We start from the raw sequence: 22,835 nt of genomic DNA, 5'->3' as shown, positions 1-22,835 counted from the left end.
CCAGATAGTGTCTACAGAGCTTTCGTCTCACCACCTACACAACTGAGAATAAACAACACCTGACATCAGATTAAAGCCGTTAAAACACAAACGAGCCAACTGGAAACTGATCTCACGCCGACTGGACATCACGTGATGTTCGCTGTCATGGTAACGTTCACTCTAAGCGCTACTCCACGCGTGCGCGTCATTTTGCATCGGGTTACTTGTAGCGAACATGTAAACGAAGACTTATCATATTTTTGAATAAAGTGTGCATATAAACCCCTCAGTCTGAATCTGTAATCTGATTGTATTCGATTGGATTGGCAAAAATCTTTGCATGTAAACACAGCCAATGATCAAATACTGACGCTTTAATGAGGAGACAGGAGGAGATCTGCAAAACATACAGACATGCTCTTCAGTAGGGAGAATGGCTCGCTCAGCACCTCGCATTACTCTCTGCAGATCCTGAAGCAATTAAGTGACACACTTAGTTTAAAGGTTGTTTACAGAGAACATGCAACTAAAGAGACAATCTTCCAGTAACACAATATCACTCAAAACTTCTGAAATGGTGACTCAGCAAAGCTAACTATGAATTTCCCCAGTCAGTACAGCTTAGCAAGAGCTCTAAACTCCAGCAATATAACAAATATACACTGAAATTCGACACTATACTTTTCAAACAACATAAACTGAGTAAAAAGCTCACAAATAAACAACAGCTCACCTGCAAAACAGACAGAAATGCTCTTTAATAGGGACAATTGCTCGCTCAGCACCTCCCATTACTCTCTGCACAGGCATTCTGAAGCAAATAAATCACACGGTATTCTGTGAACAACGGAAGAGTGCAGAGCACACCACTTTTCTGAACATGCTCTTGTGAGATTGTTTACCGATTTCTCTTATAAACCCCAGCCCCCAGCCCCCAACCACCGCCCCCCCCAACCCCCACTTACTTTTTTTAATGTCAACAACTACATTGACTGACTGTGCTTCACAACCACTGCACTGCAACCACTTTTAAAGCTGCTTCACTGCATACAACCATCTGACAATCACAAAAACATGCCTAGAGCCCACACAAGTGACATCACCACAGCTGGAGGCGACATATTGGAAATGGCCGGAAAACCTCGTCTCATCTGTTCACATAAAAGTCGCTGATTACAACTGATGACGTATCAGGTACTTGAAGGGTTGTTCTAATTCTTCGGGGAATTTCAACCACTACCCCTTGTAACTCAAGGTGGAAGGTTACATTCGAAAACAAGGGGTAGGTGCAAAAATAAGAAATGGGATTGGGCCCAAGTCATTCTGTGTAAGACATTCACAACTTTAATGAAGACCTAGGTAGAGGATGTATTTATGTGTATTTATGTGTTTTGTGTGATTATTGACTTCTAGTGGTTGTTAGCAATATTAACCTTGTGGCTCCAGCGCTAAATTAAAGAAGCAACATTTGGGCATAAAACTTGTCTTGGTTCATGGACAACATCTGAAGTAAGTGACAAATTGGCGTAATTTGATTTTTCACCAATCCCTTCCTTTAAGTTTGTATATTCATATTCAGTGCACCTGCAGGTACTTCTGAAAGACTATTTGTAGGTAGAAACAATGTGAATCAGCAGGAAGCAAAAACTTAAAGTTAAATTCTTGGAATGAAACCATTTTCATCATAAATGCCATAGAACAAACTCCACTGTCAAATGACTTGCACTGCAGTGGCTTCTTTGTAAGAGATCTGACCAGAAACACCTTCGCTTACACCTGAAATCAGAAGAAGGAAAACAGACCAATCAATTTTACACAATTTTCAAATGGCCCTAAAGTGCTGGAACGGCAAATATGTCCTGGGTTTTTGCACTCGAGCTGTGAGTTAACAGAAGTTACATTATGCTGCGTACAACTAGATCAAACTGCAAGATCTTGAATGTGTCTCAAATGTAATGATTTTTATAGCCATATTAAAAACATGCCTCTTTTCATGTGATTATGATTGAGCTCTAAAACATGTTGTCTATTTTTATGGTACTTTAGTCTTAATGAGATTAATTTTGTTTTCTCTTCAAATTTATTGCGCTAGTTTATTTTTTTTATTTTTACACATTTATGTAAAGCATGCTGAATTGCCTTTGCATATGAAATGTGTTTATATAAATGAACTTGTCTCTGTTGCTCAGATAGATTTTGGGACATCAAACATAGCTTGATCAATCACCAACATTTGGGGTAATATTTTTCAGTCATTTGAATAACAATCGATTATGGGCCATCACACCAGTTATATTTTGACCTTCACTCTGAGACTCTCTCACCTCTTACTTCAAAACCACAGAATTGTAGATCACCCCATCATCTCCAACTGCCTGAAAGAGCTGGAAAGTAGGAAAGGTTTAGAAATATTGGAGCATCTGAAATATTGGAGCATTCCTACCACCCTGAGCACTTTCACCAGATAAACCAAACACATGATATATTAGTATATCTATATTTTTTCTCATGAACTATTATAGCTTTCAAACAGCTAATGCTCACTCAACTCAAATTATCAAGTGGTCAAATCAATGAACTGTTACTGATAATAATGGGTGTATTTTGTACTTACAGTTTCCTTGGTTATATTGTTGTAGATCACGTCATTTTCAAGATCCAATGCAGGTGAACGCTGTGGATATAATTAATTTAGTAACTTAATCTCTTAGTGTAGGCAGAGAGAATTTTTTGGGTAGAGCAGTAAAAAAGTGGGTCGGCCACCTTGGTAGATACAATCATGCCTGATTCACCTGAACACAGCCAACACTGCAACACCTTCACTATAAGGCATGCATCCACTCACCACAGAGACTATTTTTACCCGCTGAAGATGATATAACTGGAGTAAAATTTGACAGATGACATGTACAAAGAGGAGGAACAACCTAAACCTAATCAACTTATGCTAAATACTTCGTTAACAGGCAAGAAGATGTTTATGGACTATTTATGTCCTACCTTTGATGACAAAGGCCATTGCAATTTTTGTGACAATAAACAAAATTTGAAAATGGGTAAAAAAAAAATCCAATTTCATTATCCTTAAAAATACAACTTCATAAATATCATTTCAGCAATTTACTGGAAAGCTGGTGATCAATATATTTCTACCTGTGTCTACACCCCTGATATACAGTTTTGTGTGAAAAATAAAGTCTTACCTTTTTATTTTTATGAATCACAGTGCTGTATATCACTGCACTCTCAGGTGTAGGTGCCTGCTACGCACAAACAAATGTGATTTTACACAAACTCAAAATTAGATGACCAAAAAGGTATTATATTATTTTTTTCTAAAAACAAATGAGCTTTCAGCATTACACGTCTAATGAATGAGAGGCACAACACTAACTACTGCACCGTGGCTTTAGCCAACAAGAGCAAATTAGAACCATAACCACAATACTGACTGTGTGAACTGCAGTGTTACTGACCCTCCCTCTGGTCTCTGTTTGACTTCCATCTGTTAGAGTGAGATGAGGTGAATTAGATCATTCTAAACACTAGTCATTGTTGATGAATTAGTTGTCTACGCATAGTTATGTAAAAACAGTTCATTCACAACGTACAAGATAGTAAAACATTAATATTTGCTGTTAGTTTTTAATCCTGTCTTTTTTAGTAGCAAAATTTTAAAAGCATATTGAAAAGGCCTGTAATAAAACAGGAGATAGTGAGTACTTACTGCACTTTTTTCTCAACATGCAGGTTATAATGATGGTCAGAAGCAGCAGCAGCCCCAGGCCGACAGGCAGTAGAACCCAGATAAGCCCGGTTTTTTGACTCCTGCAATGAATAATATCTTTCACAGATAACCTTACATTAAACCTAACATTTTTAAAATACACATGCTGCCAAATAAGATGTTTATGTAAAGCACAGAATGAATAAAAGTTCAATTCATCAACTTATTCATTGATTCAAACAACTTAAAAAAACAAATAAAAAAAATAGTAACATGCTGTACTGAAGCGTGAAAAACCACACCACTATACACAGTATTAAAAATCACACATGAGGGCCAGTGTCTGTGGCACATGCACACCCCAACACTGTTTTTTCAACCCATGGTGTTTGGCAGAGGACTATATAAAGCAATACCATAATACAGCAATCTTCAACATAACCTCACATGTGCCAGCATGTGCCTCAACATTGCGGTGCACAGCTGTGCTTTTTTTCAGCTTTTAATGGTCCCCCAAAAATTTGATTTTGTGGCTTTCAATGGGTCCAGAGGGTTCATTAGGCCCTGCATTTCACACCTTAACTACGTCCAAAAATATGTAGACACCCTATCCAATGAATCCAGCTCATAATCCATAGTTCAGTGTAAGAAACATCTAATGATGACACTGGAGTTCAACTACACACACACCTTTACATCTACACACAGAGCCTAAGGTCACCATGAAAAATGTACAGCATCAACTACAGGGGTATGGGCTGTGCACTGAAGAAGAAGAAATGTTTGGACATATAGTGTATGTGTTAGTTAGCTTGGTTAACATGTGCTGTACTCACTAAAGTAAAGAAAGACACATCCTGGCATGTAGTTTGAATTATCTTTCAGTAATGTGTTTTTAGTCTATGATTATTAGAGCATACACGGTTCCAAATAATGTATAATTTCCTTAGAAAAGCACTGCTAATAGAATTGATGCTCTGGGTCAGCCGTACATGACCTTAAGGTCATCATGCCCAATGCCAGAACTCGACTACAGGGCAATAATCCCCCCTAACACTGCGCTGTGGAGCAGTAGAACTGCGTTCTCTATAGTGATGGAGCTCCATCCAACACCTTTGGGATAACATGGAGTGTGTTTTGTGATCTAGCACTAATCATCCAACATCAGTACCTGGCCTCACTAATGCTCTTTTCATTGAATGCAATCAGGTTCTCACAGAAATGTTCAAACATCTAATGTCAAGAACTCCCAGAAGAGTAGCAAAGGGGGACAAACTCCCTATTAACACCCACTAATATTAAAGTTGGGCAGTATTCATAAGGCTACATGACAATTACATAATGCTTTCATTACATAAACATTTATAAAGGCTTATTCCAAAAAAAAAACAAACAGTAGTTGTTATAAAGATGTCAAGTTGACGTAACACCTGAAATGACAAGTGTCAACTCACGTAGGGTTTTGATGACATGAAGTGCTATCATAACAAATTCTGGGGCAAAATCTTAATTTCTACATTATTATAGGTAGTTTGTCAATGCGAACTGGATCTTGTGTACGGGAAAGCAGTTCCTTTTAGCACCACCACCAAGAGAGAGAAGTGTTTGAGAGCATTTTTGTTAAGTAGTACTAAAGACATGAATCATCTGCTGTCTTGCTATTTCGTTTCACACACACTCTGTCACTGAACTTTTGGGAAGCATACCTAAAATTCTTATTTCTGGGCTGAAGGTTAGGGAACGAGCCTTGTGACTGGAAGGTCATTGCTTCGATCCCCTGAGCCGACAGTACATGACCGAAGTACCCTTGAGCAAGGCACCTAACCCCCACCTGCTCCCCAGGTGCCGTGGATGGGGCTACCCACCACTCCGTGCAAGTGTGCTCACTGACCCCTAGTGTGTATGTTCACTAGCGCGTATGTGGTGTTTCACTGCACAGATGGGTCAAAATTCGGAGGTGAAATTTCAGACCATGACAGACCATGAATAATATTCAAAGAATTTGACATGGATATTAATTGTCATTTATTTTGAGTGGAGACAGTAGAGCAGTGGTCACCCTGGTCCTGAAGAACTACTTTCCTGCAGAGTTTCATTCCACCCTGCATGTAACACACCGCCTTTCCCCTAACACAACACTAATGCACCTGATCCAGCCAATCAGGAACATCTGAAGAAGGTAATTAGCTGGAGCAGCTGTGGCTGATTGTGGTTGGAACTAGACACTGTAGGAATGTAGCTCTCCGGAACCTGAGATGGAGACCACTGCAATAGAGGCTACCACACATTGCTACAAGATGTGACTCCATGAAGCAAGTCTTTTGATTGACAGACTCTCGAGTGAAAAACAACAGCACAAACTGCTCCTTTTATTATATAATGAAATAAATAATGAAACCTATGATACTTAACAAGGAATTCTCTCTTCAGACATCTCTTTCCTTTCACCATCACTGTGAACAATTCTGACTTGGGTGGTTTGATGTAAAATGTTTCTCAAGACCGTAGCATTTTACATCAAACCACCCTGAAGGACTTTACATGTCAAGAATTTAATGTAATTAAACCATTTAAGTATAAAACTCAGAGTTCCATTTTAAATATTTGCAACCAGCCTCACTTGTCAAGTCATGGTCATCCTAATATTGCAGAATGATACATGGCCCCAGGTCAGCAGGGAAGGTGTTTAAATTCTATTTGTCACAAAGTCCACGCTATGACATCACCACATGTGAACGTTATATTATGTAGCATAATTACTATTATGTCTTTAACATACAAAAATTACACTGAGATACAAACTGAGCTGTGATATTGTGCAATCATTTCACCCAAGAAAGTGTTATGACACCTATATATCAGCAAAAACCTGTCACTTGCCCTAAGTGCTATGGGAAGTTAAAAGTGAAGTTGACAAAAGCAGCATTTATGAAAACTGTTGCTTAAAGTCAGTTTATATAGGTTTAAGTCAGGTGTCATGAAAGGCTAATACAGGTTGTCATGTAGCCTTATGAACAGTGCACTACAGTTAAGTGTTACCTAATAAACTTAATTCCAGAACAAACACTGGGTGAGTTAGCAGTGCTACTTTTGCTGTACATACTAATCCAGGCTTGCTGCACAATTTTTAAAATTATATTCAATGTTTTGTAATACCTTTTAAGACTTGTCACTTGTGGCAAGTGGCAGAAAACTAGTGCACTCACATTTTACAGGACCATATTCAGAGGAAAAGCGGTAACTTTAAAGAGGTGAAACACAGTTTAAGCTTCCTCTTTAAAACAGTTCAATACAGAAGAAATTTAAACTGTTTTGTTGTTGTAGTTGTGCTTCAGACCCTTCCCATGAGCTGATGAATGTGATGATTGAAAGGCTATTCAAAACACCCCTGTCAAAACTTGGTGAAGGATGTTTCTGAGGATAAGTTAAGTGAATTATCTGCTACTGTCATCATATCTTCATCAGTATAATGTTGATTTTGTCTGTGAGACCTAAACATTGAGCTGGATCTTCTCTTTGAGCCTTTGTGTATGACGTTAATAAATAAAGACATAAGTTGTGGCTAGAAAAACTCCTGCCAAATCCAGCCTGACGCCTCTGATTTTCAGATTATTATTTTAGCTTTTACAGGGGGACTTGCAGCAACACACAGACACCATATCTAAATGTCTGCTCATCTGAATTTCACATACTTATTTTGATTTTTGCTACTCTTGCTTGTGCCATGTTCATTATCAGAAGCTGTTACTGCAAGGGGGTCAGTTGTTCATCAAAAAGCAGAGCAAAACCATGTTATATTGAGGTGTGAATGTACACTTACAGAAAGTAGAACATCACTACTTACAGCTCTGCTGTTGTTGTCTCTGTATTTTTAGTTACAGTTGTAGAACCTAGAAGGAAAAAAAATAAACATATTCATTCTTTCTCTTTCTTGATGTGATGAATTTTTGGCTCTATTTGTGATCAGACCTGAAGTGGTTTCACTGATGCTGGTTTTCTCAGTGGCAGAAACTGTAGTCACAGCTGTTGTTGCTGTTATAAAGGATATAAGAATTGATGAAAGTGACAAAACAATATAGCTTGATGATCAGAAGGTATGAACAGTATTTCTGATACATGGGATCTTACTTGAAGGTCTTTCAGTGACAGTGAGGTGAACAGTAACCCCTACATCTCCTGCACTGAACCAGTACCAGCCAGCATCACTCATCTGCAGACCCCTCATCTCCACACTGACAGATCCTTTTCTATCATCACTGACCAGCCCTGCTGAATTCTGGGTTGTGGTAGTCTTCCACCCTGTGAAGGAGCTCCAGTCTTTAAATCTGCACCACTTCTTCTGTTTATTCTTATATCCAGCACTGTAGAGACACTGGACACTGACACTGCCTCCTTCCTGACCACTCACTCTGCTGTTCATCACTGACACAGCAGGATCTGAATAAAGAGGCAGAGAGTGAGTCGTATAAATACATCCTCCATCATAAATAACACGTCTAAATTACAGTGAACAGATTCTACTTCACACAGAGAGACGTCTTACCTGAACTGACCGTCAGGTACACATAATCACCGTCATCTGATCCGCCACTAATTTCCACAGCACACCAATAATATCCAGAGTCAGAGTCTTGGAGGCTCTTCAGTTCCACAGTAAACATATTCTGGGTTGGATGATCAGTAACTGATGTTCCTCCACTTGTGTTTGTATAGGCTACTATTTTACAGAGGAGCCAGTCCCGCCCTTTACACCAGTATTTACGGTTTGATTTGTATTTCTTATCATATAAACATGGAATAGTGAGAGATCCTCCACGTCTTACAGCTAAATTCTTCAGTGTCTTCATGCTCTCAGAATCTGTCAGGAAGAAGTCAAATTGTACTACGGCATCAGTGCTACACTTAACATGGGCTCTGCAAAGGTTCTTTAGCAAAATCAATGGCTATACATTTACTTTCCAATTTATCAGATCCATTTACAATATAGATGCAATGTAACAGTTACAGACTGTAGTCCATCTGTTTCTCTGCATAATTTGTTAACCCCCTTTCACCCGATACATCAGTAGTTAGCATTCTCCCAGTGTGTGTGTGTGTGTGTGTGTGTGTGTGTGTGTGTGTGTTGCACAGAGTGGATTAGGCACAGCACAACATGTCAGTGTAACTGCTGGGCTGACAAGAGTCCACCAACCAAAAAATCCAACCAATAGTGTCATTGGGTCAGAAACTGACCACAGATGAAGGAATAGAGAATGGCATACACAAACTGTACAGCAACAGATATGGACGATCAAGGCAGAGTGGACAGTAAGCGGTCAAAGTGTTTATAAACTCCGGTGGCACTGCTGTGTGCAGAGTCATGGCAGTGCTAAGAATGATCCAACACCCAAATAATACTGTAGTGGTCTTGTGGAGTTCCCGACCATTAGTGATCGGGAAAAAGAGCGGCCAACATATTGTGAAGAGAAATCGAGTAAAATCTGTAATTCCAAAAAGTTTCATTTCAAAATGTTGCGAATCCTTTTGTAACAGTGTTGAATGTAATGATTTCTTGAAAAGAATAAAAGATGGTATATAATGAAAGATACAAGTTGATATTTCTCTAATGAAGATGGTATTAATCACAACACAGCACTGATGTTCCTTTTACGTGTAAAGCTCACTAACAACGTAAATCTTTTTAAAAAATCTTGAAAGATTTTGATTCTGTATTTTGGAACAAAACCCCTTTATTGTAGCACTACATAGTGCACCTATATGGTAAGTGGACCTGATAACGTTGGGCAACAAGTGCAGATACATGCTGTACACAGTCAAACTTGCATGAAACTAAATTGTATTTGAGTTGCATAATGTAAATGTCTTGGAATTCACTTCAAGCACCTTCATTAAAAACGTTTCATGAAACAGTCATTCAGAATGCTGATAAAGCATCACTCAATTATAGTAAACAACATGATTTCAAATAATTGACTTAACTGGGTTAATGAACAAGGAAATGATACTAAAGAAATTGTATTGGATGATTGAAAATGAGATCCTCATCAACTTTATGTAAGTTTAGTAGTTTTCCATTCTGACATACCTAATGAAGTGGCCAGTGAGAGTATGTAGAACCAAGAGAACTTAAAGAACAATTTTAAGGCATAAATGTCTCTATGCCACTTAGTAAACAGTTGCACCTACAATGTTATGATGGTCAGTTATTAAAATGTTTTAATAATGATTCCACAGAAATTTTTCCAATTTGTATAATTCATATAATTATAATTATCATATCAAAGACATCAGTATCCACGCTGCACCCTGACATGGATGAGTTAAAGACTTTAAAGCAGTGAAAGGAATGATGCAGCATTGATCTTACCTGAGATACAGAGGAGTAACACAAAGAGAATTGAAGAACTCAGGAGTGAGTAAAAGTGCATGTTTCTATGAGAGACACCAGAGACAAAGTCCCTTCCTGCCTCTGAGTGAAGCAGCTCCACTTCAGGGCTCTTCCTGTTTTGTTTTGGTTCTCCTTTGCTAGTTCTCACTCTGTCTAATGTGTAATGCAAAACACCAGTAAAGTGCAGAGCCCAGCAAACTCAAAGATTTTCCAGTGACCTTTAGACCCTCATGCTTAATTAATAATCTAATTAATGAATTATGACATTGTATTTAGCCTCTTTCCAAATGATAAAATGATACTGAAGAAACTTTATTGGATGATTGAAATGAGATCCTGATCAACTTTCTGTAAGTTTACTAGTTTTTCATTCTGGCATCAAGCATGAGTTGCTCAAAGTTAACCTTTCTGTAACCAGCTTAACTAGCAAGCGAATAGCAACAGCTGCATTGGAATTATGTTGCATGCAACTCAACATGCAGTTACTTGTATTAAAAAGTTTCATCATATAATGCCAGCATAAAACTTACTACCTCTGCATGGAAGGAATGCATCCATGTTAAGGATGCAAGCATCCAGGATGATACAAAATACATATAACTAAACTAAGAAAAGCAATAAAAACACTAAAAACATTTTTAAAAGCTTTGCCATTATGAAATAGAGTACTAGATAAACATTTCATGCTACATATTCATTTTCTGTAAGGACCTGTAGGCTTGAAATTATTGCATGATCACAAATCAGAAAAGTGAGAATTTCCAGTACAGGCCTGCTGTACCACTCCACTGTGTGTATATATGGCTAATGTATGTAAGCTGCGGCTGTTACAGTGCTGCTTCACACTTATCACACAGAAGTATGTGTGTAAAAGAGGCCTGAGTATCACTTCAGTGTGTGTTGGTATCATTAGACTTGTGCTGTTTGTGATTTGGGAGAGACGACATGGCTGGCTAGAGAATTATTTCAGCCTTTCTCTTTAGGCCTGTTAGTGCCCATTGTGATGGTGGAATGGAAATTGGTATTAGTAATTAATATAATCAACTAAATATTTTTCCAAATAACTCTTTTGTCATATTGACCAGGACACTGACGACTCTCTACACAGGTCAACTGAATAATTTGCTTCAAAACTGCAGAAACTGTATTTTATTTCTGTTGTGAAACAACTTAAAGCTGCCATTTGAACAACAGTTAGAAAAGTACCATTGATTTGTGTTTGGTTTTGCACAGAAATGATGTCTCTGCCACATTTGAAATATATTGGCAAAAGTATTCGCTCGTCTGCCTTCACACACATATGAAATTGAGTGAGATCCCATTCTTAATCCATGGGGTTTAAAATGATGTTGGCCCACCCTTTGCAGCTACAACAGCTTCAACTGTTCTGGGAAGGCTTTCCACAAGGGTTAAGAGTGTTTGACCATTCTTCCAGAAGCGTGTTTGTGAAGTCAAACGCTGATGTTCGATGAGAAGGCCTGGGCCACAGTCTCTGCATTAATTCATCTAAAGATATTCTATTGGGTTGAGGTTAGGTCTTTGCATAGGCCAGTCAAGGTCTTCCACACCAAACTCGCTCATCCATGTCTTTATGGACCTTGCTTTGTGCACAGGTGCACTGTCATGTTGGAACAGGAAGCTGCCGTCCCCAAACTGTTCCCACAAAGTTGGGAGCATGAAATTGTCCAAAATCTATTGGTTTATCTATTTATTGTAGCACTACATAGTGCACCTATATGGTAAGTGGACCTGATAACGTTGGGCAACAAGTGCAGATACATGCTGTACACAGTCAAACTTGCATGAAACTAAATTGTATTTGAGTTGCATAATGTAAATGTCTTGGAATTCACTTCAAGCACCTTCATTAAAAATGTTTAATAAAACAGTCCTTCAGAATGCTGATAAAGCATCACTCAATTATAGTAAACAACATGATTTCAAATAATTGACTTTACTGGGTTAATGAACAAGAAAATGATACTAAAGAAATTGTATTGGATGATTGAAAATGAGATCCTCATCAACTTTATGTAAGTTTAGTAGTTTTTCATTCTGACATACCTAATGAAGTGGCCAGTGAGAGTATGTAGAACCAAGAGAACTTAAAGAACAATTTTAAGGCATAAATGTCTCTATGCCACTTAGTAAACAGTTGCACCTACAATGTTATGATGGTCAGTTATTAAAATGTTTTAATAATGATTCCACAGAAATTTTTCCAATTTGTATAATTCATATAATTATAATTATCATATCAAAGACATCAGTATCCACGCTGCACCCTGACATGGATGAGTTAAAGACTTTAAAGCAGTGAAAGGAATGATGCAGCATTGATCTTACCTGAGATACAGAGGAGTAACACAAAGAGAATTGAAGAACTCAGGAGTGAGTAAAAGTGCATGTTTCTATGAGAGACACCAGAGACAAAGTCCCTTCCTGCCTCTGAGTGAAGCAGCTCCACTTCAGGGCTCTTCCTGTTTTGTTTTGGTTCTCCTTTGCTAGTTCTCACTCTGTCTAATGTGTAATGCAAAACACCAGTAAAGTGCAGAGCCCAGCAAACTCAAAGATTTTCCAGTGACCTTTAGACCCTCATGCTTAATTAATAATCTAATTAATGAATTATGACATTGTATTTAGCCTCTTTCCAAATGATAAAATGATACTGAAGAAACTTTATTGGATGATTGAAATGAGATCCTGATCAACTTTCTGTAAGTTTACTAGTTTTTCATTCTGGCATCAAGCATGAGTTGCTCAAAGTTAACCTTTCTGTAACCAGCTTAACTAGCAAGCGAATAGCAACAGCTGCATTGGAATTATGTTGCATGCAACTCAACATGCAGTTACTTGTATTAAAAAGTTTCATCATATAATGCCAGCATAAAACTTACTACCTCTGCATGGAAGGAATGCATCCATGTCAAGGATGCAAGCATCCAGGATGATACAAAATACATGTAACTAAACTAAGAAAAGCAATAAAAACACTAAAAACATTTTTAAAAGCTTTGCCATTATGAAATAGAGTACTAGATAAACATTTCATGCTACATATTCATTTTCTGTAAGGACCTGTAGGCTTGAAATTATTGCATGATCACAAATCAGAAAAGTGAGAATTTCCAGTACAGGCCTGCTGTACCACTCCACTGTGTGTATATATGGCTAATGTATGTAAGCTGCGGCCGTCACAGTGCTGCTTCACACTTATCACACAGAAGTATGTGTGTAAAAGAGGCCTGAGTATCACTTCAGTGTGTGTTGGTATCATTAGACTTGTGCTGTTTGTGATTTGGGAGAGACGACATGGCTGGCTAGAGAATTATTTCAGCCTTTCTCTTTAGGCCTGTTAGTGCCCATTGTGTTGGTGGAATGGAAATTGGTATTAGTAATTAATATAATCAACTAAATATTTTTCCAAATAACTCTTTTGTCATATTGACCAGGACACTGATGACTCTCTACACAGGTCAACTGAATGATTTGCTTCAAAACTGCAGAAACTGTATTTTATTTCTGTTGTGAAACAACTTAAAGCTGCCATTTGAACAACAGTTAGAAAAGTACCATTGATTTGTGTTTGGTTTTGCACAGAAATGATGCCTCTGCCACATTTTAAATATATTGGCAAAAGTATTTGCTCGTCTGCCTTCACACACATATGAAATTGAGTGAGATCCCATTCTTAATCCATGGGGTTTAAAATGATGTTGGCCCACCCTTTGCAGCTACAACAGCTTCAACTGTTCTGGGAAGGCTTTCCACAAGGGTTAAGAGTGTTTGACCATTCTTCCAGAAGCGTGTTTGTGAAGTCAAACGCTGATGTTCGATGAGAAGGCCTGGGCCACAGTCTCTGCATTAATTCATCTAAAGACATTCTATTGGGTTGAGGTTAGGACTTTGCATAGGCCAGTCAAGGTCTTCCACACCAAACTCGCTCATCCATGTCTTTATGGACCTTGCTTTGTGCACAGGTGCACTGTCATGTTGGAACAGGAAGCTGCCGTCCCCAAACTGTTCCCACAAAGTTGGGAGCATGAAATTGTCCAAAATCTATTGGTCTGCTGAAGCTTTAAGTTCTGTAGCGATTGACTGTGCAGAAAGTTGGTGACCTCTGCACACTATGCCCCTCAGCATCTGCTGACCCCGCTCTGTCATTTCACGTTGCCTAGCACTTCGTGGCTGAGTTGCTGTCGTTCCCAATCGCTTCCACTTTGTTATAATACCACTGACAGTTTACTGTGGAATATTTAGTAGTGAGGAAATTTCACGACTGGACTTGTTTCACAGGTGGCGTCCTATTATGGTATATACTATGAATAAACTACGACTGCATCCTATAGTAGAAGCACAATTATGATACACGACTGCACACTGCTTAGACCACACACTGCACACACAACTGCACGCTGCTTAGACCATACACTGCACACACAACTGCACACTGCTTAGACCATACACTGCACACACAACTGCACACTGCTTAGACCATACACTGCACACATAACTGCACACTGCACATTAATCTAAATCACATCCTAAATGCAATGCATAAAATGATTACTGCAGCATTTTACAGATTATTAGGATGAAAAATAAACAGGGATGACACTTTTTTTCACATCCCTAATGAAAAATCCACACTGTATGGTGCTGCAGATTCAACTGAAGGTGGTCAAGACAACTTGCTGAAGTGCAAACCGAGCATCAGAATGGGGAAGAAAGGTGATTTAATTGACTTTAAACGTGGCATGGCTGTTGGTGCTAGACGGGCTGGTCTGAGTATTTCAGAAACTGCTGATCTACTGGGATTTTCACGCACAACCATCTCTAGGGTTTACAGAGAACGGTCCGAAAAAGAGAAAATATCCAGTGAGCAGTTGTTGTGTGGACGAAAATGCCTTGTTGATGTGAGAGGTCAGAGAAGAATAGGCAGACTGGTCTGAGATGATAGAAAGGCAACAGCAACTCAAATAACCAACCAGAATCTCTGAGGAATGTTTCCAGGACCTTGTAGAAAGTATGCCATGAAGAATTAAGGCAGCTCTGAAGGCAAAAGGGGATCCAGCCTTTTACTAGCAAGGTGTACCTAATAAAGTGGCCAGTGACTGTACGTTTCTTTCTGACACATGATTAAATGCAGTGTCCACTGGGTGGTGGGGGCGAGCACAGTTGCATATATGGTGGTACCATAAAAGCATAGGGCAGCACCAAGGGTACCACACAGGTGTTTACCAGCGGTTATGAAGAAATGCAATGGAAACGTTGTTGCTTGGTCAAGCTGTGTAAACAACAATAAGCCTCTGGACATTTTTTCAGTTGCTGCATAAGCTTTTCAGGTGCTTCTTGCTTCATGAGCTCCTGTTTTGACTACTGTTTCTGCTTTTATTGGTCTCTGTGACCAATAAACTAAAAAAAACACTCCAACCTAGACTACACAGTCAAAACTCAGACAAGAGAGTCTCACATAAACCCAACAACCTGTATTTTGTATGTTGTTGTTTGTCACTGTGTTGCATCACCTTTCAAGTGACCCACATATCCACTGCTCTTTAAGTGACATGAAGCCAAATGCAGAACTATGATCCTCACATTTATTCATCATTCTTGTTGAAAAACTGTAAAGTTCATTCAAACTGTATTTATATAAAAGCAGACAGAATTTCTTCAGAAATGTTCCTGAAGTTTTGTATGTAAAATGGAAGTGATGCACTAATGTGGAGCTATAATAAAGATTAGCGTGAGTTTCAGGAGGCTCATTTCTCATGTGTGTGCGCTCACAGTTTTATATGTAAAAACTTCACATACACACGGTTTCTTATGCGCATGATTTACAACTTACATGCAGAACTATAATGCATATGCAGAACCCCCTAGTGGTGGAAAAGTGAATTCACCACAAAAACCATCATGAGATGCACAAACTCTCATTGATTATCAGCTGCTTCAGTATAAGTGACAGAAGGACTGGTGACTTTTGAGCTCATACCCTGTAAAAATGTTTCCTCAGTCAACATAAAAAATCTGCTGTAGTAGTGAGTAATAAAATAAGTATTTAGATTCTTGAGGATTTCAAATATTTAACATTTTAACATTTAATCCACATTTAGGAATTGCACATCATTTTGATTCACATCTGATGTTCAGTGTAAACAAGAAAATTGCTATACACAAAGAAATAAATGTGAAATTGTATTAAGTGTAAAAAAATGCCTTGTATACTTTATAGACTAGGATTAAAAATCTGCACAATGAAGTAAAATTGTAATTATTCAATCTTCATATTTATTTTTTACATGTAAAATAAACAGCTGTATTTAAATCAATAAGAAAAAAATTACACACAACACCAGCTTTTTAAATGCTTTATAGGCTACTGAGGATTTTAAAGGAAGTTGTTAATCATATATTCACTCCAAACATCTAAGGTCACCACAAATATCTCAACAAAACACTTATGACAGCAAATGTTCCACCAGATGCCACAGATGCACTTAAATGAGCCAAGACATGTTTGGTGCCCAATTTTTGCTTCTTTAGTTTAGCACTGGATCTATGTAGCTAACATTGCTAACAAACACTAGAAGTCAACAGTCAATTTTCATAAATGATGTCAATCTTGAGTTTTTGACCTGAAGACTATGTTTAAAAATTGAAACAGAATGACTAACGTAGCGTCCAGTGTGGTGTGCATGCATGCAAAGAGGAGCTGGACTTTGTAGGTTACTCAGAATTCAGCACAACACCTTTAAAGTGGAGGTCTACAGCATTCAGCTACAGTCATTCTGTGTCCGAAACATCACTGTCAAGTCTTTACAACTTTATTGAAGACCTAGATGTGGTTTGAAGGGGTTGAGAGACATTTTAAGGCTGTATTTATGGAAAAGATTTGGGTGACTATTGACTTTTAGTGTTTGTTAGCAATATTAACCTTGTAGCTCCCGAGCTAAACTAAAGAAGCAACATTTAGACAACAACCTCTCTTGTCGACGACATCTGAGGTGGACAAATGTGTTAATTAGATTTTTGAGCAATCCATTCCTTTAAGTTTGCACACACACATAGGCCCAATTCCATTTTACCCCTTGCCCCACCACTTAGCCCTTAGGCCTCCGTTTCACATCTAGGGTTAGGGTGTCTCAGTTTTTGTTGAGATAGTGGGGTGAAATGTTCTACCCTTCTGTATCAAATGGAGAGTTTTTCAGAGGCACACTCCAAACCAAGCGTTATGAAAAAATAAGAAAAACCAGCAAGATGGCTTCACAAGTCACCAAAGAAACCCATAAATATATGGATTTTCTCCATTAAAAATTATGATAACCATTGTATTATATTCATTTAATGACATTTCAATGTATTATGATCGTTTTCTTCATAACAAGGACAAAAACGCTAATAGTATGCTAATGTATAGCTAGCTATAGCTAACTTTCCCATTCCACCTTAAATAGTCCAGCAGTACTGACGCCTGAAGCGCCAGAATGTAACTGCTGCATCATTTAAGGTGGAATGGGAAAACTGGAACAAGAAGCTGGTGAATAGTTGACTTCAGCTTCATATCACCAAAGAATTAGGGTTGGGAAATAATAAATAATTGTCTCATATCCCCTCTTTGAAAGCATATGAAGCCATAAATGTAACTAAAGCCCAGCAGCAAGTTTGCTGAACCTTTTCCTTCTCTTCTATCACTGAAGACGGGAAGGGTCGCCTGCAGAGCAGCAGGATCGTGCCTTATATGAAGTGTGGCTGCAGGTACTTCGGCATGGCTTTTTACAAGTAGAAACAGTGAATTAGCACAAAGTAAAAACCTTAAGCTAAAGTCTTAGAATGAGACCACATTCAATTGTATGATATATAATATATAGTACAAATTCATTGTAAGATGTATTGCATTGCATTAGCTTCTTTGTAAGAGACCTGGCCAGAAACACACTTGCTTACACCTGAAATCAAAACAGATAAAAGAAAAAAAAACATTTTCCCATAAGCCCGAAAGTGCTTAAAAGGCAAAAATGTGTTTGGTGTCTGAGATTTGCTTCTTAATTTTCTCACAGGAGATCTGAGTTAACAGAAGTGAAGTCATGCTGTAAAAAATTGGAACAAACTGCGAATCATCTGCTTATGATTGAGCTCTATTACTGCACTTTAGGCTTAATAAGATCATTTTAAAAATATTTAAGCCTTTTCACATTATTTTTTAAAAGTTATAAGCTTATTCTTATGTACTTTGTACTTCCTTTTCATTTCCCGTTTAATGATTTTAAAGCTGCTTTTTACTTTTATTGATTTTCACTCTAAAGTGAAACCACTAAGCACAAGTATATAGAATTGCCTTTGTGTATGAAATGTGCTTATATAAATAAGCTTGTCTTGTCTTGCCTTGCTCATGTCACCCAAGTAGTTTTTGGGACACCAAACACAGATTGGCCAATTAAAAGCATTTGGGGTATCATTGATTTTTCACTGAACTATTCAATTGAATAACAGTCCATTATAGACCATTTCACAGATGTTGTATTTTGCTCTCTAACCTCTCACTCCAAAACCACAGAGCTGTAGATCACCTCATCATCTCTGACTGCCTGAGAGAGCTGGAAAATAGGACAGAGTTAGAAATAAAGGAGGATCTCTCACTCCTACCACCCTGAGTGCTCTTTCACCAGCTAAACTAAATGCTTAATAAGGGTGAGGTCAAAGCTACATTTTTCTCATAAACACTTTCAGCTTTCAACCAGCTAATGTCCACTCAACTTACTGTGAAGTGGTCAAAACAGTGAACTGCTACTGGTGAAAAAGGCTGTATTTTTACTTACAGTTTTCTTTTTGGTTGTTGTGGTTACGCTGCTGTAGATGACGTCATTTTCACGATCCAGTGCAGATGAAGACTGTGGACACAATATACTCAGTAACTTAATCTCTTAATGTTTCAGTAATCAAATACCGTTTGCATGCAGCAGTAGTTTAGGCAGTGCAACACATTTAATAAAAGCATGTGTCCACTCACCACAGAGACTATTTCTGCCCAATGAAGACGACATAAGTGGGGTATAATCTGACAGCTGAGAGGTACAAAGAAGAGGAACAACACCTAAACCACCCTCATCTCCACACTGATGGATCCTTGTCCATAGTCAGTGACCAGCACTGCTGAATTCTGGGATGTGGTAGTCTTCCACACTGTGAAGCATGTCCAGTCTTTAAATCTGCACCACTTCTTCTGTTTATTCTTATATCCAGCACTGTAGAGACACTGGACACTGACACTGCCCCCTTTCTGACCACTCACTCTGCTGTTTATCACCGACACAGCAGGATCTGAATAAAGAGGCAGAGAATGAGTCGTATAAATACATCCTCCATCATAAATAACATGTCTAAGTTACAGTGAACAAATTCTACTTCACACAGAGAGACGTCTTACCTGAACTGACCGTCAGGTACACATAATCACCGTCATCTGATCCGCCACTAATTTCCACAGCACACCAATAATATCCAGAGTCAGAGTCTTGGAGGCTCTTCAGTTCCACAGTAAACATATTCTGGGTTGGATGATCAGTGACTGATGTTCTTCCACTTGTGTTTGTATAGGCTACTATTTTACAGAGGAGCCAGTCCCGCCCTTTACACCAGTATTTACGGTTTGATTTGTATTTCTCATCATAAAAACATGGAATAGTGAGAGATTCTCCACGTCTTACAGCTAAATTCTTCAGTGTCTTCATGCTCTCAGAATCTGTCAGGAAGAAGTCAAATTGTACTACAGCATCAGTGCTACACTTAACATGGGATCTGCAAAGGTTCTTTAGCAAAATCAATGGCTATACATTTACTTTCCAATTTATCAGATCCATTTACAATATAGATGCAATGTAACAGTTACAGACTGTAGTCCATCTGTTTCTCTGCATAATTTGTTAACCCCCTTTCACCCGATACATCAATGGTTAGGATTCTCCCAGTGTGTGTGTGTGTGTGTGTGTGTGTGTGTTGCACAGAGTGGATTAGGCACAGCACAACATGTCAGTGTAACTGCTGGGCTAACAAGAGTCCACCAACCAAAAAATCCAACCAATAGTGTCATTGGGTCAGAAACTGACCACAGATGAAGGAATAGAGAATGGCTTACACAAACTGTACAGCAACAGATATGGACGATCAAGGCAGAGTGGACAGTAAGCGGTCAAAGTGTTTATAAACTCCAGTGGCACTGCTGTGTGCAGAGTCATGGCAGTGCTAAGAATGATCCAACACCCAAATAATACTGTGGTGGTCTTGTGGAGTTCCTGACCATTAGTGATCGGGAAAAAGAGCGGCCAACAAATTGTGAAGAGAAATCGAGTAAAATCTGTAATTCCAAAAAGTTTCATTTCAAAATGTTGCGAATCCTTTTGTAACAGTGTTGAATGTAATGATTTCTTGAAAAGAATAAAAGATGGTATATAATGAAAGATACAAGTTGATATTTCTCTAATGAAGATGGTATTAATCACAACACAGCACTGATGTTCCTTTTACGTGTAAAGCTCACTAACAATGTAAATCTTTTTAAAAAATCTTGAAAGATTTTGATTCTGTATTTTGGAACAAAACCCCTTTATTGTAGCACTACACAGTGCACCTATATGGTAAGTGGACCTGATAACGTTGGGCAACAAGTGCAGATACATGCTGTACACAGTAAAACTTGCATGAAAATAAATTGTATTTGAGTTGCATAATGTAAATGTCTTGGAATTCACTTCAAACAGTTGTAATCATTTCAACTTCATTAAACAAGTTTCATGAAACAGTCATTCAGAATGTTGATAAAGCATCACTCCATTGTAAACAGCATCATTTCAAATAACGGAGGGATTACTGGAGCTGTTCCATGATTAGACGAGCACTCTTCCTCCATAGTTTATGTGTCTCACTGCTGTGAACTGACATCATACGACTGGCAATAAAACACAGCCAGCTTCATCAAATGTGGGAGTCGAGCTGCTTTAGCAGTTGTAGTGGGAAATTTGATCAGCCATTTTTCAGACGCCCCCTAAACAAGCGGTAACGGTTGTGTGGTGAAGGAGAGACACCCTGTTTAATCAGAGTGAGCACAATGATCAAATCAATCCATCTGATCTAGATACAGGTTTGAATCGATGTCATCAAAATTGTGATCGTTACAGAGTAAACATTGATGGTCAGGTGTTGTGCCGAATTCCGACTGCCCGGCAGAGTCCGACTGTCCCTCGCGTGCACGCGCTTCAAATAAACGTGTGAACGTGACGGATTTCTGGTTCTTTCTGTGTGTAAATAAAACTGTATCTTCAATTTCCCTTCACAGCAAATAGGTGTTGTGTGTTGTTATTATAATAATTATTAATTTGATTAATAATATTAAACAATGAAGTTATGATTATGTGGACTTGGCTTGTTTTCATATTTATTAATTGTTCATTTGTAAAAAAAAAATGAACCCTAGCATTTGCCTATATCGCCTAATGGAAGGACCGGCCCTGAGTATGACGACATATTAAACACAGCTTTAAAGCTCTGGAGCAGTAAAGTTCACATCTGCTGACCTGACGATGCGGTCATTTTTCTAGTCATTGTCCAGCAGCCAGACTCTCATTGTTTTCATAGCAGGACACAGTAAGGAGACGCCTTTCAATACAGGGTGTGTGAATATTAATAGAAAGTAATTGGACAGTTAAAATGAAGAGAGAACATGAAATGGGCCTCCTTGTCTAAGACTGACCACGACTAAGTATAAATGAGTTAGAAGTGCTTATTAATAATAATATAGCTATTTATCCCATTATAGATCATCATTTAATGACAGAGAGAGAATGATCACCAAAACCAAATAACTTTAAGGAGCTGAATAAGAATTCATGTTGGTTTATAAAAGAGGTGTTCCAGTGTTCTCTGAGCCACGATGACCACTCAAATGGGCGTGGTTTGAAAGGTTATATGGTTAAAGTTTCTGGCATGTAAATATTGATGTGATGATTAGTTAAAAAACACTCGTCTGAAATAAATGTGGAGGAAAGAAAGTGATAAAAATGAAGACGACTTCAAAGGTTTTTATGGTTTTTACTCGTTTTTTATTTCATCTTTTATTTTCTTTTCTGTGATTTTCTTTTATTTTATTTTGGTTGTTAGTGTTTAATCTAGTGATGATAAACCATTAGTGAAAGGTCAATTATCCTCAGACATGCGTGTAGAAACATTCTGCTCTATAAAATGGAAAATGTTACAAGGTTTTAAACAAAAAATATTTTTATGTTTTTAAAATAAAATAGATTATATGACATTTTGGCTAAAATGGAAATGATTGCATGTTTTTTTACTGAAAATATAAAATGAAAAAAGCTCCATGACTTTTTCTACTAAAATATAAAAGGATCTTCTCAGTAAATGAATGTGTTTGTGTTCACACACTAGTAGTGATTAAAACACTGGTGTCATAATGTGTTTTGTACAGTTACACAAACTCACTCCTGAGTTACTACATAGCTTCACCTTCACTCTGAATCAGAGAGAAACAGGTTCAGCAGCGGCGTCCAGAGGTTTGTGCTCTCCAGCTTTTGATGAGTTTCTCACCACCTTTAGACGGGGTCCCGTCCCACATGGTCCTACCAATTAAAAGTGCAAGAAGAGCCACATATGTCCCTCCATCAAGATTCACAACACACCGTTACCTACCACACATACCTGTTATACCATTCTTATCTATTACATCATCAC

At 38.2% G+C, this 22,835-nt stretch overlaps 2 protein-coding genes across 3 annotated transcripts in view; one reads left to right on the top strand and one right to left on the bottom strand.

Moving 5' to 3' along the window:
• LOC108417526 (polymeric immunoglobulin receptor-like) overlaps positions 1-22,835 on the top strand; it is a 148,320-nt gene that overhangs the window by 27,033 nt on the left and 98,452 nt on the right. The window lies entirely within an intron of this gene.
• LOC108416238 (polymeric immunoglobulin receptor-like) lies at positions 985-10,167 on the bottom strand. Of its 2 annotated transcripts, none has more exons than XM_037531127.1 (11): positions 10,077-10,167; positions 8,253-8,567; positions 7,838-8,146; positions 7,679-7,741; positions 7,554-7,599; positions 3,710-3,810; positions 3,435-3,487; positions 3,186-3,245; positions 2,597-2,656; positions 2,307-2,366; positions 985-1,758 (listed from the first exon to the last, which is right to left on the bottom strand). In XM_037531127.1, the coding sequence occupies exons 1-10, from the start codon at positions 10,135-10,137 to the stop codon at positions 2,310-2,312; spliced, it is 1,125 nt and encodes a 374-aa protein (XP_037387024.1). In that variant the 5' UTR covers positions 10,138-10,167; the 3' UTR covers positions 985-1,758; positions 2,307-2,309. The 2 variants fall into 2 exon arrangements, with proteins under 2 accessions (XP_037387024.1, XP_037387025.1); XM_037531128.1 differs by having other exon boundaries at positions 3,186-3,242.

The sequence above is a fragment of the Pygocentrus nattereri genome, chromosome 19 (assembly GCF_015220715.1).
Source record: "Pygocentrus nattereri isolate fPygNat1 chromosome 19, fPygNat1.pri, whole genome shotgun sequence".
Taxonomy (NCBI): Eukaryota; Metazoa; Chordata; class Actinopteri; order Characiformes; family Serrasalmidae; genus Pygocentrus; species Pygocentrus nattereri.
Note: the sequence above shows the minus strand (reverse complement) of the source record. Positions and strands in the feature narration are given on the sequence as shown.